This window comes from Mesitornis unicolor, unplaced genomic scaffold (genome assembly GCF_000695765.1).
Source record: "Mesitornis unicolor isolate BGI_N332 unplaced genomic scaffold, ASM69576v1 scaffold2071, whole genome shotgun sequence".
NCBI classification, from domain to species: Eukaryota; Metazoa; Chordata; class Aves; order Mesitornithiformes; family Mesitornithidae; genus Mesitornis; species Mesitornis unicolor.
The window spans coordinates 23,017-42,659 of NW_010164251.1; the positions used below are offsets into that span (position 1 = coordinate 23,017).

Sequence of the window (19,643 nt, forward strand, 5' to 3'; positions counted from 1 at the left end):
AAAATGGCTTTTGTTTAGATCACATAAATGGGCAAATGAGCTACAAGGGTGGGGAGTTGTCCCCTGTCCTTTTAGAGGTGTGACACAGGGAACATCCTTTCCACCTGCTAGGCCTCAGAAACTCCTTCAGCTTTTTGAACTCAAGAGCAAATTGCCCAAGTCAATCTGAGGGCAGGATGTGGCCATGTTGATGACAAAACACCCCTTGTCTTGTCCTCTGCTCTCACTCCTCTACCTCTTCCTGGTTAAGCCTCTGCAGCCAGTCAATCTTTTTCAAGAGCTTGGTGACCAAGAGCTTTTTTGCTCCATGGTTAACCCAGCTCCAAGCTCTCTGGCATACACCAGCACTGGTAAACACCTGAATCCTGCCAGCAAGGATGAATCCTGAAACAGAACAGCTGTAGAGGGCATCTGCAACCCAAACAACCTCAATAACCCTAACTTGGTGCTCCTCTATCTGCTCCAGCCAGAAGCCTCTCACAGAAACAGCGTAAGCACCAAGTATGCACTGAGAGCACATAGTGCAAACATGGTTTTTAATTTCAGCTGACACCAGCAGAGCTATATATGGAATTCAACATGGCCCTTGGCACTTTGTCCAACTGGATCCCCAGTGGGAATGTGACAGAGGCAGAGAGCAGTTCCTCAGCCTGAGTTCAGTCAGAATTGCAGTGACAGGGATCTTAGCCTTGCAAAACCAGGCAAAGGCTTCTCTGAACAACCTATAGTGGTTAAAAACCTGGTTAATGCCTTACCTGCAAGACAGCACCTTAGGTCCCGCTACCAGGCTGCACTGGCGGGTCCCTCCACTGGATAAGGGGACAGACAGTTCAAGGCTCATTGACCGGCAGGCAGAAAAGGCTGCTGCTTTACCTATGTATGGCAGAATAGCTGGCATGAATCCTGTGCATTAAAAGCCTACTGGCCCCCTGCACAGTCAGCTGCCCACAGGCTCTGCCTGCCCAGTCTTCACCACTTGGCAGCCTCGGGAAGGCTACAATTCAGGATGCAAGAGCTATGCCTCTGCGGCAGGCCAGTCAGCGCAAATGAAGCTGCATGGAAGATGAGTTGCAAACTTCACTTCTCTTCAATGGCATTTTCACCACCACCGTTTTTTCCTTTGCAGAGTCACCCATCCAAATATTAGTGCAGACCCTGGCTTTATTAAACGATTCAATTCTGAGCCCCTGTGCCCCAAAAGCTGCCCAGTGCTGCTGGGGCAGCATGACAGCCCTGTGGTGTGCAAATAGCATCTCACACCTCTACTTCCCCAAAGGGGACGCTAACAAACAGCATCAGCACTGCAAAGCTGCTTCCTCTAGGGTCACTGAGCAACTGCCTCCTGGATTTAGACTTGGAGTTTAACAAGGGTGTCAAGGAGAGGAAACGCATATGAGGAACGAGAATGAGCAAACTCCTCAGAGTGTGATAAAGAGCCCATTCATAAAAAGTTATACACCATTTAAAGGCTGGGTTTTCACACACTTCCCTGGGAAAATATGCAGTGCACATGTATTTTTTTCTCTCCGCAAGAAGCCCGTACTTTCACAATTCACACTAATCCCCCTCTCCGCCCCCTGCTGAATTGCCGTCTGTCTGCTTCTTCCGAGCTAATTTCATGGGCTCAGCCCCTTGCGGGAGCCATGGCCACTCATGCAGCATCTCCTTCCAGATGGAAACACTCGTGAGTCCACCTGCAAGAGGGGGACAGGGAGGTGCTTGGCTTCTGAAATACCTTTAAATTACTCGGCAGAAAAAATAAATAATGAGGAGCTAAGTTGCAGCTGCTGGAGCAACATTACCTGACGCATGTGCAGCAGGAAAAAAGCAATAAACGCTGCCAACCTCAAAACAGGCAGGAAGCAGTAAAACCAGCTGCCAACTCTATGCTGAAAGGCAGGCTCACAGAAACCTCTGGAGAGCAGCACGGCTCCAGCCTCATCACATCACCTGGTACGGCTGGGATGTACACTGGGGCCAAGATGAGCACCCAGACCTCCCTAAGCCCACTGATGAGGCCAGTCCCGTGCTTCAGCACAGGGTACGGCACCTCTAACACTGCCAGTGATGCTTCACAAGCTGATTGCTTCTTTCCTTTCAGGCAGAAGACGACTTTTACACGTCAGGACACTGAGGTTAGGAGACAGGGTCAGGATCAGAGCCAGTGGCAAAGCAGGTGGGACTACTGACTGCCCACTCAGGGTGGCAGAAGATTTGCAGTTACAATAGCAGAGGACTTGGAGAAGTTGTGCTTCCTTGAGATTTTAGGGAGCAGGAGTAGAGTAGAGCTCTTGCATAGTCTTATATCCTAGGCATGGTCTAGGAAGTTTCCTGCTAGAATAACAGAAGCACAAAGTACAGACTACCGTGTATTTGTAAATACAAATATCTGAGAAGCAATGGCAGGAGCTTGGGCCAGAAGCCATATGGCTGCTTCATTCTGCCTGCCTGACTGTTCCACCCAGGTCTTAAGAAAAAGCAACAATAAAACTCCAGAAACCACATTTTTAATCCCAGTCATACCCTTGATTCACTTCCCTCTCTGCCTCAGTTCTCAAGATGGAAAAGGAAGGAATTAAATCTTTGCTACCAAAAGGCTTGGAGCATGGATCATTCGATGTGAACAACAACATCAATGGCCAGCCAGTGCACTGGCTGGACATAGGCGCCTTCCAGGTAAAGGAAGCTTTGTATTTGTTTGGGTTTTTTCCCCAAAATAAACTTCAAGAAGAAGACACAAAATGCAATCAAAATGAAACAGCTACTCACCTAGTAATGGAGCCTTCCTCCAGTAGCCATCACGTACCTCCACATAATCATACCAGCAAAGGCGACTTTTAAATAGGTCCATTGAGGTGAAGTTTAACATAATCTGAAAGGAGAGAGCACACATTTCTCCTTGGGAAGGGAGCTAATTTAAAGAGAAGACCCTACAGGTTAGGTGCTTCACCCCTGCCACAGTGCTGCCTAAGTGAGTATGCAGGAAAAAACAGTTGGACAGCTGAGTCAATTTTTTAATCTGTTTTCCTCAAAAAAGGAAGGCTTCTCAAGGTATTTTAATAAAATTCTATGAAAGTAAATGACAGCAGACAGCACTCTCCTATCTATTCTGTAATTCACACTCATTGCTTCTCAGTTACTAAAACGCTACCAAAAAAGTTCAATTTGTTTGTTTAGTGTTTTTTAATTAAAAACTGAATCCTTAGTTTTGATTAATGGGAGTATCATAGAGAAACACATTGCCCCAAAATACAACTGTTTGGGGTCTATACCTTTATATAAACAACTGTTGTAAGCAAGAGCTGCTTTTACTGACAAGTTCTCATATTCTGATAATTACACTCACACGGTCACCATGATGCAGTTGTGTTCAGTGGCTTTACCGAGCAGAGCTTAGCAAGAAAATTTTATTCCTTTGGTCTCCTTCCTCTGTAACAAGGATTACAGGCCTTGCTCTGGGCCTATGGAAGTCACCAATTGGGGTGTACTCACGGCATTTTTGTCCTTGCAAGGTTTGACCTGTGTATTAATTTACATCATAGCCTGCCACAGAAATGTGATAAGATTAAAATAGATACTCTCTCCCAAAAGCCCAGGCTGGATGTGCAGAGTGTAGTCTGTAAAGATGTTGCTTACTTTGTTCACACTTCCACAGTTTTATGACTTTGGACAGCAAAAGGAGATTCACCTGTTTCCATGTAGATGAATACAATATCTGTTCTAAGCTAATACCTCAGTGCTATCCAAACTTTTTTTTTTTTTGTATCAGTGGTTTAGCATTTAGATGCTGGGTCCTATCCAATACAATTCTTCTGAAGAGGCTGAGAGACAAAGGGAGAATTTACAGTCAGATTTACACCACAAAACTCCCAGTGCCAGAGTTTCAAAACCTGGACTGTTCTCAGCATCTCTGTCCCTGCTGAAGCTCTCCCTGCAGCTAATGGTGAGAACTCAGCACTGCATGGGACTAGGCTTGCAGGTGACAGAATTGGGTCCCAGAGCAAGACGGCTGCTGCAAAACAAGTGAGCTCTGCTCTTCTTTGTTTGAGTCCGAGTCTTAAGTGCATCTTGAGGGTGGTCCTCAGCAAAGCCGCTCTACCGAGGAGCTCCCAAGCCAGGCTGCGCATTCCTGCAGCCTGGTACGGCATGAAAGGCCTGAAGGGCTGGTGTTAGTGGATTAAGGAAAGATTTCATTTCCACAGGAAGATCAATAAAACAAAAGGAGCTGGGAAGAAAGCAGACAGGGTGGGTGATTGATGCGCAGTGGGGCTCGGTGTTTCAAGGCGGGGAGCAGGAGTCCCCTGACAGGGACATTATGCCTGCGTGACAGGGGCAGGCCACTGGTGTCACTCACAGCTCCTTGGCTCCCTTCGGGACCCCAGGTTGCTGGCACATTTTATCTAACTCATCTGAGGGGCACCTAGATTTGAAAGGTGAGCTTGGCCAGAGATGGTGGCAGGAAACGTGCATGCAGGATTCAGCTTCAAATAGAGAGGAAGGATCAGAGATCAACATGCAGCTCAGACCTGTGAGGGGACTCTGCTACAACATTGCTTCTTCTCTCCTCAGGACTATGTATTCCTGACCCCATCTCTGGGAGGTGATGGTGCTCAGAAGCCTTTCCAGGCTCCATTCCTGCATTCCAGGCACGCAGAGATGTTTTGGCAGCTGCTAACACTGTCATCACAGGCAAAACCAGACACAAGGGAAGTGCAGAGTACACCTCATGCTGGTGTGGCACCTACCTTCTCCCCTGGGGTCACTGAGATCCTCCAGACACAGTGGGAGTAGGAGGGGTAGCCATTTGGAAAGCCAGGGGCTGAGAAATTCCCTGTTGAGTCCTGCAAGGTCTCTCCACAAGCTGTAAGAGGAGGGGAGAAAACAGCAACAAAGAGTCACCCTCTGAAAGATACAAAGGTCTATCAAAACGTTTGCACATGGCTGCTGTGTGCAGGTTGGTGGCTGGTACTCTAAGGATGTTCATTCATGGTGCTGGCCAAAGGTCTTTGACCACCTGAGACCTTGCCAAAGCGGTGATGTGAAGTTTGTCAGGATTCCCAGGATAGAAGATTGTCAGTGCAAGGACACAGAGGAAACAGTTTTTTAAAAGGCACCCTTCCTCCTTCATCTTCCTTCCACATGACAGCACTTTTAGGTTTCCACTCTACTGAGGAATAACCCATTCACTAATTAAATGCAAACTATTAACCCCACACCATCTCACAACTCCAAGACTGTCAGAAAATCTGTTTTCCCTTCATTACAAGCTGCTCAATAAAGTTCTCCTTAGTTACCATTGTTAAGTGTCTTTTATTTTTTTGAGTTAAAACTTCCTAACAAAAGCAGGGCAAGCCCCACCGCCCTCAGGCTTCAGCTGTCCAGCGCCTATCCTGCTGTCATGCTGCACAGGATAAAACATGAGTGCTGCAGCTCGCTCTGCTTTCCACATTCTCATTTTTGTGGCCTGCTGCAGGTGATGAAATGTAGATCCCAGAGTGACTTTTGGGAAGCAAGCAATATGCACATGCATATGCTCCTTTAGGGAACTGCAGCTTCCAACATCTGGGAAACCTGTGACTACTGTAGTTCCTGCTCTCTGAGCCAAGAAGACTGAGCTGAAACAAGAAGTGACCATCTACATCTGCAGAGCAGCTGACTGGCTAGGTAGCTACCATTTCCTTCAGAGTGCTCACCAGACACATGCAAATAGCCATCTCAAGGAGCAGCGACCTTGGCTTGCCTGTTTTCCAGTTGTTTTTTCGAATTTCAGAACCCGCTGACGTTACAAAGCTGCCCTTGACCTGTGAGTCGGTTTCCTCAGTGACAGTAAGGCAGCTCCCAGTAATCCTTCATTAAGCAGCAGTGCTTTGAAAGATCTGACAAGGCCGATCATGTGGCTCCTTTTCTTATGAAAATGCCAGGGGATGTTCTTCTGCCTGATACTATCATACACTCACTAAGTTTTCAGCCATGATCACATTTAGATGGGTGGGTCAGAGGTGAAAAGAGACTGGTTCCATTCAAAAAGTTTAATATCTTCAAAGAGGGGAGAGGGAGTCACCTAGGGCAGAAATTCTTAATTGCCCTTAAGAGGTTTGATCCACAGTTTAGCAGGCCAGACCAGATGAAAAATAGGCAAGGACACAAAAAGAGGTTTTGCTCAACCAAACAGCTCATGGGGGTACTCTGTGGAAGGTGAAGTCACTACTAGGAGTAAGTTGCATGTATTGGGATATGGCAAAGTGATTCCTGTCAAGAAAGTCAAAGGTATGTTAAACTACTCAAAAAAAGCTCCACTGAGCAGAACAGGTAAATCTTCCCCAAAGGAATGAAGAAAATAAATGAGAGTTCGAAACATCTACATTGCTCCTTCCTTCTCAAGCACTTCTGAAACCCAAGAATTCCCTCTACCAACTACAACCAAGCATTGCACAGCAAGTTTTGGTTTCAAAGTATTCTGCAGAAAGAGCCAATAGCCTCCCACCTCTCCCAACATGTTTGGCAGGTGATGCTGTCTGTAATTCTTCAGGTGGGCAGAGAGAGAGGCCTGCAAAAGGTAATGGCCTGCATGAACTGGAGAAGAAATCTGGACTCCTGTTTGCAGAACAAATACACTTTCTTCCCTTTCCACCTCTTGAAAAAATGCCTTGCCTTGTTGTCTGTGTAAGAGTGTTAGGATAATTCCAGCTCCCAGAATGCTCCTAGGACCCTCAACCAAGAAACACACACTGGTCCAGCAGACAGACATCTCAAAGAAGCTGAATTCCAGCCATATTTATTCTGAGGACAGCAAGCCATTCTTCAGACGATCCTCTGGCATCACTGCTGGTCAGTGCACAGTCTGGAGTGGCCATAGGATGACTCTAGAAATGCGAACAACTGACAAGGTGACCCAGTGAAGAGGGGATTCCAATCCATAGCTCACCAAGATACATAAATGTTCTTTTTCTCTGCTCAAAAATCTATTCATAAACAAATATGAAATTACAAAGAGAGTTCTAAATCACTGGGAACACACACTAACTTACCATAATGACACAGGACAAATAGGATTACTGCCCCCAGCTGAACTACAGTGAAGGTTTCCAACAGCCCAGACGTAATTCCACTAAGTGTAATTATGTAGTACCTGGCAGGACTGTGTGATTACAGAACAGGTACTAACGCATCTACCACCAAACACTACTCTGCTAAAACATCATGAAAGGAAACCTACATAACTCTCCAAACCATGCAGAGGAAACTCTCCACACACACTGGGAGAAGCTGGCCTTTCAGCACAGAGGAGAGCAATTGCCTGTATGTGTAGGGAGAAACAGGATAATAATAAGCAATGCATATTTGCGTGTAGAGCACAGTCTTCTACAGAGCACACCAATAAGCAATACAAATGTACTCCACTGAGTAACAAAGAGGCCAACAGGTCCAGTAAGACATGTTTGGTTCTTCTGGGATCCAAGAAACTGAGTTGAGGTGGTTTTCACACATGGTGAAGAGCCTGCTGCGCATGTAAGCTGCTAGAAAGGAACAGAGGCGAAAAGCAAACAAGGAAAGGTGAATGTTTCAGAAGTAGATGAAGTAGTTGAGTGGCAGGCACTTACTGCTCACCAGCTGGTTACTGGTACGCTGCATATTTTTGAAGCTGAACAGAGAATTGGGTGGGATGACATAACACAGGGTCATTCTCAATTTAGAGTTTAACCATTCCTGCACAGCTAGTACAGCCACACAGGCCTGTATCCTTTAGCACAGCATAAGGCTGCAGGATATGCTGTTTTAAAGTCTTTTATAGTGACAATACTCATCAAATCCCCATCCATGCAGTCGTATCAAATCTAGCATTTACTACTACACAGCAGAATGCATCTTGCCTTCCAGAAATTCCTTCAGCAAATTCCATCTAGTTTCACCTGGCTTGGCACTAACTTGAACCCAGCAGGTATAAGCTTTGAGGAATTAAGAGCAATTTAAACCAGCAGGGTTTCAGAATGGAAAGCTAAGACAGCCCTAACTGTAGCAGCCACAAGGGCTCCAGTCTAATGAGCTGTCTATTGTTTCTCACAATAGACACAGCAGTTGTTCTGGCTCGTACCAGTGTATGCTTGTAACTCATCCTCCACCATGCTAGCTCATTTTGGGGGGGATTTTCTCAGGTGTTCTCAGATGGACACTCTCTTTCTAAAAGAGAAACCACCTGCCATTCAGCTTCTGGACTATGTCGTTGAGTTTTACATAAAAACCCTTAGCTTGACTACTGTATAAAGTTGTCTCCAACCTGAAGTCTCATTCAGATCCTGCTTGAACACACAACTGGAGTCCTTTGGTTCTGAACTCCTGTGCTTTGCATTTTGCAGAGGAAGAGAGCCTTTCAAGCTACAGATTCAAATGGCAGCCAAAGATGTTCATGTTATTAAATATACTGCACTCCTTCTCTTCAAAACCAAAACAAAATAATAAATATTTGAAGAAAATTTGTTTAGTAGGCTTAAATCTCTAATCATCCTGCTGCCAAATATTTTCTGGACTACAGTAACCTCTGTAAAGCTTTGTGGGGAAAAAAACCCTAAAGTGTAGAAAAGCTCTTCTATGCAAGCGGAAAACTTAAGACTCAGAAGGATCCTAATTTTAAGAAAGTTGCTTTACAGCTTTTAGTTTGACTTTAACCTAAGGCCAAAGTGGCTTTTCAGCTTGCCTTGAGAAATCTGAATCTGTAGTAACTGTTTCCAGCTATGGGAATGAAAAGCCTGCTTGGATTAGGCCTGATTCAGTCAAAAAACATGATGCAAGATGTCCCTGTTTTTTTTTTAGTATTCAAACAAACTAATCCATAAACTAATCTGTGAGATCTTCCAAGAACTACATCTTGTTCAGCCAAAGGCAAATTAGAAAAAATCATGGGTCTTAAAAGGAAAAAAACAGTTAGTTAGAACTAGCACACTTAAGAAGTTATATCATTCAGTATAAGCTAAGCAGTGATCCCTAGATGTCATGGACTCTGAAGTACTGCTGATCCTCAACATTTATTCTAGACCCTTATAAACTCATACTCTCTCACCTGTAGCTGGATACAGAGAAGCAGATTTGCACAACAGCCATCGACCATTTTCTATGGCCTCGTGAATGGTTCACAGAGCAGTACTAGCCAGCCACTCACTTAAGATGTGACTCTGTATACTGGTAAAACTTATCTCTCCTCCTCACCTTTTCCCCCTCTCTCTGTGATTGCTTATTCCAAGAGGATTAGTCATTTATGATCGTATTAGGTTTATGATCAGTCAAAGTCACTCTCAATGGGATCAACAGGATGGCCAGATCAACCCATTTAGATGAACTCCTGGGCTAGGCTTGCAGAAGTCCTTTTTTCATTTTATGAATGTTGCAGAGTCATTCTGTAGAACTAGGGCAACTCTCTGATTCTCCAGTACCTTCTCATGAATGTTTCACTACCATCAGAAATTCAACAGAGCTTGTTAAATTTTCTCCCTCCAAGCATCACACCTTCCTTGCTATCTCCCTTCTCAGTCACTGCAGTCCATGCTGCAAGCACCAGACTGGGTGCCAGCTTTGTTTAAAGCCTCTCTTTACATCCTCACATTCAACCTGTCCTTATGTCTGGCAGATTTCTTCTCTGGAATCTGGTTTTCTATATTAATTTATTTAGCCAAAACTGTTGTGCCAACTTTCACTGTCTAATACTTCCAGTTTAAAAGGATCCTTTTGTTCTGATGGGTAAATTTAGTTTCCCGGTCATATTTGTGACCCCAGTGCTCTTTCTGCCAAGCTTTTCAGACCCCAGATAAAGCAGGACTCAGACTATAGTACATCACACATATGTAGATGGGTTCTCTATCAAAGCTCTTCCCAGTCTATCAAATATTTTGCAGCAGAAAGAGCAGTACTGCTGTACCCTGGACAGCCCAAAGCACCAGCTTCCAGCACCTGGTTGTTTCACAAACTGGCATCTTTGGGCTTTATCCCATGTTAATTCCCAAGCTTCAGTGCAACACACCATAATCACAGAGATATGCTTAGAGATTCCTTAAGGCTCCTCCCTGGGACGACTCCTATACAAATAACAGAAGTTTGATGGTTGGTTTGCAAAGACCCCAGTCTACCAGATACCCCTCTACCACTTTTTGCTAACTGGTAGTCCCCACTCTGTCCATGGTCTTGTACATCGGTTTCACTTTCTATGAAGACCCTACACTCTTAATTCTAGACAGTATACTTATATGAAGCCAACAGCAAAATACAAGCCTCACCTTATACCCTCTCCCCAGCCTACTCTGCAGACCCTCTCACCAAGTTGCAGTAGGGAACACCGGACAAACCTGAAGACCTAAACTGAACAGGAATACTGGCAAAGTACCAATAGGACACACATGTTAGGCAAGTTCAGTTTTCCCATAGCTGCAGCTTGAAGAATTTGATGGTCTACATTTCCTGAGTCTCTTTTATCAAAAGGATCATTAAGGTGCTCTTGAACTCCAGCGTCTTCCAGATAAAACATGTGTCTACAATAAAGCTGGAGCCATCTCCACAAGCCATATTTACCTGGGCATTTGTACAACTTCCTTGCCTGAGCGATGTCTCCCTGACTCAGGCGAATACGCTGACCAATAGTTGGTCGGACCCCGTTATCATCACGACGGGGAAGGATGGTGTCGAGGAAAACCCCTCTAAAGGGAAGAACAGAGAGATAAAGAGCAGTGAGGTAGGGAAAGTGACACAATGCACACAGAAAGTCTTCCTGGCAGGCCTCCCACACCATCCCCTTCACCATACATCCCAGGCTAACAACCAAGAGTAATGCAGACTGTGATAACTACATGTCTTGAGGTGGCCTTCATGCCACCAGATAGCTTCAAAATGTACAGGCAAGTCTGCCAAGCCAGTAAATTCCGCTTCTGATATAACAAGATTGCCACTGCCTCTGTTTGAGTACAGACACATTCCTTGCCATAAATCAAAAAAGGCAATGAAATACTTTTGCAGAAGGTTCATGGCACATCTGGCTCAGTAGAAGGACAGATCAGATACTTAAGCCAAAGGAGCAGAGGGAAGGGGAGTTTGTTTGACAGCAGATGGGGCTGGGCTGTCAGTGACTGCAGTGGCCACAGACAAGAGAAAAGATCATGTGCTCTACCTTTGCTCTGCATGAGTTTCCAAACTAATAACTCCACTTCTCTCTGCCTCCTTTTCTTCTCTCCTGTTTCTTCCATGTGGTACTTCATACTCAGGAGGCCTCTACTGCACTTCTGATCTCAGTCTAGAAAAGGATTTAAGCTCACCTTCATCAAAATGCCAAGTCTGTGCATCCAAGCAAGAGCTTGCACGGAAAAGAGACCCCAGGGCAGCATTAGGACTGCAAGGCTAAAGTGGGAGGGAGGAATTGGAAACCTGAACTCCAGGTTGGTAACATACAAGCTCTCGTGGCCAGGCTGTCCTGTCCACAGAAACCATTCCACTGCACCCCTGAACATCTAACAAGCTTGGAGATGCCAAGGCTATTGGTGAGCTTGAGACTTTGGCATCAGCTCTGAGAGGCACACTTCACTTTCTGAAGGACAGGGCACAACCTTCTGTAGAATCCAATGGGAAATCAGGGCAGAAGCAATAATTTTAGTGCTTCCTAGTCCTGATACAAGAGACTTCAAGTATAGGCTAAGCTCTAAGTACACAAGTAATTCTGTTCATTGGGCTGCTCAGCTGCGCATGAGCCTTGGGAAGGAGTTTGAGAGAGGTTTTTGGTAGTGGTTTAATTTTAAATAAGTACTGCGAGCAGAATATTTGGATCACAGCTGTCCAGAGGTGCAGTCAATATTCTTGAACAGAAAATATCATTCTATTAAACATATTTTGTGGTGGAAAATTATTTTGTAAATATTCAAACTGAAGGAAGAAAGAGAGAGGAAGGAATTTAATCTGTTTTAAAAACTAGAATCAGCTCTTGCATGGGAGATGTTGCGTTTTTTTCACAGGTAGGAAAATTCCTGATCAGCACTAAAATCAGTGCTTACAAGCTCTGAGGTAAACCCATCAAATTTTGATGGACAAATTCAGGCTGGCATTCTACATGCCAGCTGCATGCCTCAGGCTGAATTTATTTAAGTTTATGTATGAAAAATAAATTCTCCAATTCCAGAAACACCACGAAAAGAGAAACAGGTTGGTTTTCTCAGAGTAAGTTTTCAAGCCTCCTCAGGAGTTCACAGAAGAACTTGACATTTTGTGACATACTGCTGTGGTCAATGAAATGCTTTCTGCAGATCTCTAGGCTCAACCAAGGAAGAATGGCAAAGTTTAATAGAGAAATCATGACTTGCACACTCAAACTGCTGTTGTTTTTTTTTTTTTCATTCCAGCCCTCACAACTGTGCAATTACAGCCCCCAGCCTCCTGCACATAGCATACACCTAGGGTATTGCTTACACAACACAAACAACGCACAGCTCCAAGTTAGCTTGAGATCTCTAACTGCCTGCCAAACACATCTTCTTCCAGAAGGCTGTACCTTAGGGGGTACTTACTGTTGGGCCAGTAAGATTTCTCATTTTGCTTCTTCTACCAACTGAATGTTGTGTTTCCTTCACATGCATTGCTGAACATGTGTGCTGGTTTTGGCTGGTATAATTTTCTTCATAGTAGCTAGTATGACACTATGTTTTGGATTTGTGCTGAAAACAGTGTTGATAACACAGAGATGCTTTCATTATTGCTGAGCAGTGCTTAACACAGAGTCAAGGCCTTTTCTGCTTCTCATCCCACCCCACCAGTGAGGCTGGGGATGCACAAGAAGCTGGGAGGGGACATGGCTGGGACAGCTGATCAAAACTGACCAAAGGGATCTTCCATACCACAGGATGTCATGCTCAGCATGTAAAGCTGGAGGAAGAAGAAGGAAGCGGGGGACATTTGGAGTGATAGCATTTGTCCTCCCAAATAACTGTTACATTATCGTTATGGAGCCCTGCTTTACTGGAGATGGCTGAACACCTGCCTGTCGATGAGAAGTTGTGAATGAATTCCTTGTTTTGCTTTGCTTATGTGTAATGCTTTTGCTTTACTTATTAAACTGTCTTTATTTCAACCCATGAGTTTTCACACTTTTACTCTTCCAATTTTCTTCCTCATCCCACCAGATGGGGGGTAGTGAGCGAGGGGCTGGGTGGTGCACAGTTGCCAGCTGGGGTTATACTACAACATGACTTAAAATTAGGAGGCAGTAAGTATAGTTCCTCCCATTTTACAATCAAAGGAACTGCGAAAAAGAAGAGTCTTTCTGACTTAAAACACATAGGTCCCAGCAGCCCCATGCTGTCCACTCAAGCCCTATCTTTAAGAGCACTGATACTTTGGCTTACAAATTAATAAACACCAAGCAGACATCATTAAACAGAACTTTTCTTGAATAGGGTACCTAACCTCTCCTCCCAGAGGTAGGAAAAGAACCCAGAAATCCTGGATGGCCCATTCTCCTGCTGTCCAGGCATGGGCAGAGCATGTATTAGCTGCCCAATGCAGTGGTAAGTCAAGCCCAACAACCCACCATCCCTACTAGCTAAGAATGACAGTTACACAGAAATGCTCTCAAGTCATTAGCACCTGCATAGTACCCTGAATGTGTAAAGTGTAAACATTATGGAATTATCAACTGATCTTGAGAAATGGTGAATATTCACTGTCCCATCTGAGGGAAATAGATAGAGATGCTTTAAACACCACTCAAGGAATCAGATGTTCAAGGCAGGCTAAGCACTCAGCTACAGGCAAGTTACATTTCGTCCTGACTCTGTGTTTATATTCTCATCTGCAGAGGAGAGACAACATAACCCTACTTTATACAGTAAAACCTGTGAAGTATGCAAGTGCCATGTGTATACATCTTGTGCAGGATTAGGATGGTGTGTTGCCCATATACCAAGAAGATGTCCCTTCACATGCAGACAGTGCAACCTGCATCCTGATTCAAATGGGAGCTTGGCAGAGGTCATGTTTTGTAACTCCAGGCTGTCTGCCATGTCTACGAGCAAGAGGCTTAGTGAATTAAGGTAACACACTATTTAAGACTTTGTGGAGGTTTAAACTTTCTTATTTCTAAGCTGCCATTTGTGGGTCTTGACAGCCATAAAATAAATTGTTTAATGAGACAACAGCATTAAATTTAATTTACTGCCATGTCTGTAAGGAATGCACCAGGAAATAAAAGCTTGCAGCCATACTCTGCAAAACAGGCAGCTTTCTAACACAGACAAGAACAGAAGTTCCCATGGTAAAAGTCTGTGACTGTCATTACAGTCTCTTGTACCATACTCCTATTCATATTAGCCACAGATGCAAATAAGAAATATGTTTTGCTGTGAACTGAAAATGAGCAGTGACTCCTGCAGCAAGTTTCAAAAGCACCACTGGAAACAGTTTCCACTGCTAGGACTCACTGTGTCTCACAAAAACTGGCCCTTTCTGTCCTAGGTACAAAGTTTAGAATAGAAAGGGCCTAAGATCTGCAGCAGCATTTGACCATGGCAAACACCATATGATTTGCTGTGATCAATATTCAACAGGAGTCATAAACAACAAGGTTGTGCTAAATGCCATGTACGAGTTGCTTCAAGACAAGTCATAGACACGGTTCTGTGTCCTTCACCTTCTCCTCACTCACATGTCCCATCTCTAGCGGTGAGCTGCTCAGACCACCTTTTTCCTACATAGACTACACTCACAAATCTCCACTGATTGGTCAAAGTAAGCATCATTCCCTTAGGGGAGCAGATGTCAAGACAGGTCTTGGTAAAGTAAAAGCCAGTTCCCAGCACTGCCTATTTACAGCGAGAGACAATCAACCCACAGAGGCACTCAGTGCTCAGTTCAATTACTGCACAAAGACTGCTACTGGGGTGAGGGTGGGTCAGAGAGACAAAGGGCTTAAAGAAAACAGACTTAAAAATCCTATTAAGTACCAATTTAAATTTAGAAGGACTCTTGCCATTTTTATCCCTTCTGGCCCAGCAGTGTTCTGAAGGACCCTGGCTTTCAAGAAACACATACTCAAAGGCATCCACAATATAAATGGCAGTAATAACTTAATCCTGCTTTTGTGCAAGACAATTTAGAGTCTAGCAAATGCTAGAAGGCTCCAGCAGATGCCTCAAGGGAAGAAAAATTGTTTGCTTTGGGTATCTGACCCAAAGAAATCTCTGAAGGCTGCAAAGCTCCCCTGCCCAGCCACCATCTCGTCTGCCAGAACAAGCAGCACTTCAGCAAGTTAGATAACTTCCCCCGGTTGACGTCAAGTTTCAGAAACAAAAGCAGAAAACAACAGGCTTGTCAACTGCATAGAACTGGGGAGTAAGAAAATTTTAAAAGCCCCAAAGGCACATTTAATTTTTGCAACAATAAGATCTCAAGAGTGTGAATATTTGTGCTCTGCCTCCCATTCCCTTTACTCATTGTACGTAGAGAAGGAAAGCTCTTGTGAAGCAGCAGTAGTTTTTTTTAATGGCAAAAAAACCAACTTCAAATAATGCAGCAAAATGGAGCTCTCATTCCAAATCCAGGACATAAGTAACTATGCTTATTTTATCCAATAGACCCATCTGCAGGGATGAGATGGGAGTCAAGGGCAAAGACCCTACACAAAAATTGGCCATTTATTTGGGACAGGAACAGGGCAGAAAACTTCTTCATGAAGAACCCAGCCACATGGAGTCAAAGAGCTGCAGAGGTCATGATCTAAAGCACATACATAAATGGTTAAAAAAAGTAGCCAAGCAATTAAAGATCATGATCCAGAATTTAAATTCTCCCTTGGCGAAATTGCTAGGGATTTGGAAGGCAATATTGTGACTTCAAAGCTTGAGCTGGACAACCAAGAGATTCAAAGGTATTTTTAACATTACCCCCTATAAACCCACCTATAGACACACGTACACACACGCTGGCTGGGAAGGTTGCGAAATGCGTTAACATGGCTTTGGAAGGTCTTTGAAATTATCAGCACTGGGTGAATACAATGGGGAGGGGAAAACAGGAGTGCATCATGATTCTCTTCATCCACCTTGCTTTTTCAAGTATTTCCCAAGCTTTGCAATGCAGCAGAGCTCACTGCAACTGCCACATACCTCTACAGTAGATCACAGGTCTCCTTCTAGGCTCCATGTATCCCTCAGAACTAATCACAACTACTGAAAATAGTTCTAAGAACACGTAACCTTGGATTTTCACCTGGAGAATGTGTTCCTAGCATAGTGCATGATGCTGTCAAAGTCATAGGTCTCTCCCAGCGAGTTCACTTCCCCAGCTTCCATCTTTAAAAAGTTGTACTCCTGACCTGTGATGACAAACACAAAGGGAAAAAAACAACTTTTTTTTTTTTTAAAAAGCAGCCTCCCACCCGTGGGTGCCTAGAATGAAAGGGATATATTCCTATGTTCCAACAATTCCAGCTAGAAAGCCAAAATCCTTATTCACTCATTTATTTTGACCTTTATTCTAGGCAAAGACTAGCAATATTTCTTCTCCAACTCAGCTCACAGACTACTAGGGTTTTCCACAAGTACAGCAAGAAAGGTTTCCACCCACCCCAAACCCAGGTGGAACAACCTGAAGTGCTCTTTTACCTTGCTGTATGTTCTCTCTAATGATCGTGACATGCTGGTCCCTGTCAGGCCGTGTGTGCTCATGCCAGAAACCCACGACATGACCCAGCTCATGAGCCACAATACCAAACTTGTCACAGTTCTTCCCAATGGATATAGCCTGAGGCCCTCCTCCTCGGCGACCCACGTATGAGCAGCATCTGGAAAAGAAAACCCATAAACCCATGCAGCACATCCATGGATTCGGGAAGTCAGACACATAGCAACAGGAGAGGGCATCTGGCAGCATCCAGGACAGACACTATATGTACTTACATGCATACGTATAAAGAAAACAGGTAAGTGTATATCTATAAACATGAGTACATACACTTCAATGTTATCGCAGGAAAAAGAATCCAGAAAGGCTTAGCATTTTCTTCTGAACAAATACCAAATTATCCTGGCAATCCTTACTGGAAATGACCAGATGCATCTCTGTGGCAGATTCCCCAGTGTAGCCACTGGTTTATTCTGACAAGAGCTAGACTTACAAAGCCATCTATCAATGGAAGGGATGTTTGCAACACCGAGAGCTGCAGGGAATATGTGCATCACTCACCCACATGTTCTGTACGTGAACACAATGAAACTCTCTTCATCAGTTCTCTCCACAAATGTCACACAAGTGTGCTTCTCCCAGTGCCTCATCGCTTGCTTAAAGATAGCTCTCTGGGTTCCTGACAAAAAATCCAAGAAGAGCAAACAGTGAAGGCCTGGCTTTCAGAAAAATCTCTAATGGACTTCATCTGGATAGAGGAACAGTCAACTCTTCCCAACAGTCAAGCATATACCTGTAGACACATCTAGGAATTCCTACTACAGCGCTGACTTACTGTATCTTACTTTTCTTTCCTTCTGTTTGATGAACTAACTGCTCTAATTAAATAGGTACCAAACTTGGTTAAGCACATCGATACTTCTGCATATGAGAAATGTCACTTCACTAGGTAGAGGTCATTCTGGCAGAGCTGCTGGGTGTTCTGACCTGTGCACCAGCTACTCAGTGGTATGCCAAATTTGCTCTCGTACTGCAACATAACATGACGACACACACAGCTTTCAAGACCCAGAAATCTCATGAGTGCTACAGATGCTTCTCAAAACTAAGGCAAAACTGTCACCAAGTATTTAAAATTAGAAGCAAAAACTGTATAGGTGCTAGAGGCAGTCTCAGGGCAGTGTAAGAAGGTATAGAGATACACTGCTGCTCTGTGCTTGAACTGAGGGACAGCTCAGGACTTGCACAGAGACATACCTGACAAGTAGGGTATTATGACTGTTGCACACTCGTACGAAGACAGGCCATGGGACCCTCCCTCCCCAGGGAGAGGGGTATCTCCAGCAGTCACTCAGCAGCACCCAGAACAGTCATACAGATGACTGGAAAGTGATGCTCCAGAGCAGTACACATCCAGGAGTCCTCCCTATACTGCCTTTCCAGCAGAGCCTCTACGCACATAGCTGCAGAGCAAGCTGCCATTCTCAAGAGGGAACAGAGAGGGGGAGAAATGCCAGAAGTACATCAGAAAGCACAAGGAGTATAGACAGGAGCTCCAGGGCAGGATTAAGCTGAGGCAGAACACCTAAAGCTGAATGCAAGAGAGGACTGTGGTGTGGTTAGAGCCGCTTCTTACACAGTCACTCAAGTGGAAGGATGGCAATACCTACTCTGGACTGGTTAGGGCAGCGGGACACACACAGCACAGAGAAGACATTTTCATCAGACCCTGAGGGATAGGCATGGCTGTTCTCTGACAAATGTACAGGGATAGTTGTGGCTAGCAGGCTACTCAATGTCCCGCCAGGTTGCATAAGCCTCTCCTTTTGTAGGAGGTGAACAGATCCTTCCACTGGGGCTTCACAGACTCCTGGCAGCAGTGTGGGTGCCAGTATGAGACAGGGTCTGGGTGAACACATTAAAGAGGAGGCAAACCCACACTGTACAGAAGCGTCTCCCAAAGTGCCCTTTGCTGCTGGGACAAAGTACATCACAGGAGCTCAAGGGAGTAAGTTCTGGTGGATCTAAGTGGGAGATGGTGAAGGCAGCCTGGGCAAGACAGGAAGAAGCTGACTCCAGGGAGGCAAGAGCATTTGTCATACATGAGTCAAGGAAACCAATCCTATGGGGAACCACTGAGCTACAGAGAGGTGACATCAGAGCAAGTTGTCTGTCTGCTTCTCGTGAGAGACTTACAAGAGATCTTTTGCACCCCAAGAGACATCTTAGTTTGGATAGTGCCCTGGAGATGCTATAGAGATCCTAAAAACAATACTCTGGAGAGCCCCTCATCATGGGACCCAGCTCACTGTTCCTCTCCCTCATACAGCTAGAGGAGACCTTGAGGTTTGGCACCCAGGAAACAGCAGGTCAGGAAGCAGAGTGCACAGGGAAAGTTCTTTCAGTGAGGATTCAGAAAGCAACCCATTGTACTTCTCCTGCTCTTGCAACAGCAGAGAGGATCCCTTTCTGGAAACACAGGTAGGAATGCAGCTTACAAGTGCTGGCCCCTGAGGCAATCAAGAAAAGTGACCAAGTCACCCAATTATTTCCTGTATCCAAGAGAAGAACCATCTCACTGCACACTTCAGTCTCAGGCTTCCACAGTGCACAATTCCTTGTGCAACCACATGCCCACCCTGTCTCAGGAGAGCTCCCAAGGACCTGAGCCATTTGTGGGAAAGTCTGCTCCCGAGATCTCCCACACATTTTGAGACACTCACCCCTGAGCAAACAGGGAGCAACGTTCTCACTACTGACCAGTGAAATTTCCTCCGATCACATAGGGGATGACCCCCCCTGGCCAGATCCTCTCAGCCCTGGATGTGGTTGCCCTGCGCACTCTGAGAGAGGAGTGTGTATCCATCCCAGACTCATCTTTATATTCCTTCCTCTTCGGTCTCCCCGCAAGCGTTGTGTTCTGCCTGCCGTCTGCAAGACAGAGTGGCAACACTGTTTAAATCCTCTTTACTTCCACGTGCAGCCCTCAGGTAATACCCTGGAGC

General features: G+C 44.9%; 1 protein-coding gene across 1 annotated transcript in view; it reads right to left on the reverse strand.

Annotated features, from left to right (window-relative positions):
• LOC104548258 (tolloid-like protein 2) overlaps nt 1–19,643 on the reverse strand; it is a gene marked incomplete at its 5' end in the record, with an annotated part of 61,523 nt that overhangs the window by 18,077 nt on the left and 23,803 nt on the right. The window contains 7 exons of the mRNA XM_010194231.1: nt 2,770–2,872; nt 4,746–4,861; nt 10,555–10,679; nt 16,225–16,330; nt 16,620–16,798; nt 17,200–17,317; nt 19,399–19,569. Of these exons, the coding sequence (XP_010192533.1) occupies nt 2,770–2,872; nt 4,746–4,861; nt 10,555–10,679; nt 16,225–16,330; nt 16,620–16,798; nt 17,200–17,317; nt 19,399–19,569 (918 nt within the window). The remainder of the gene's footprint in view (nt 1–2,769; nt 2,873–4,745; nt 4,862–10,554; nt 10,680–16,224; nt 16,331–16,619; nt 16,799–17,199; nt 17,318–19,398; nt 19,570–19,643) is intronic.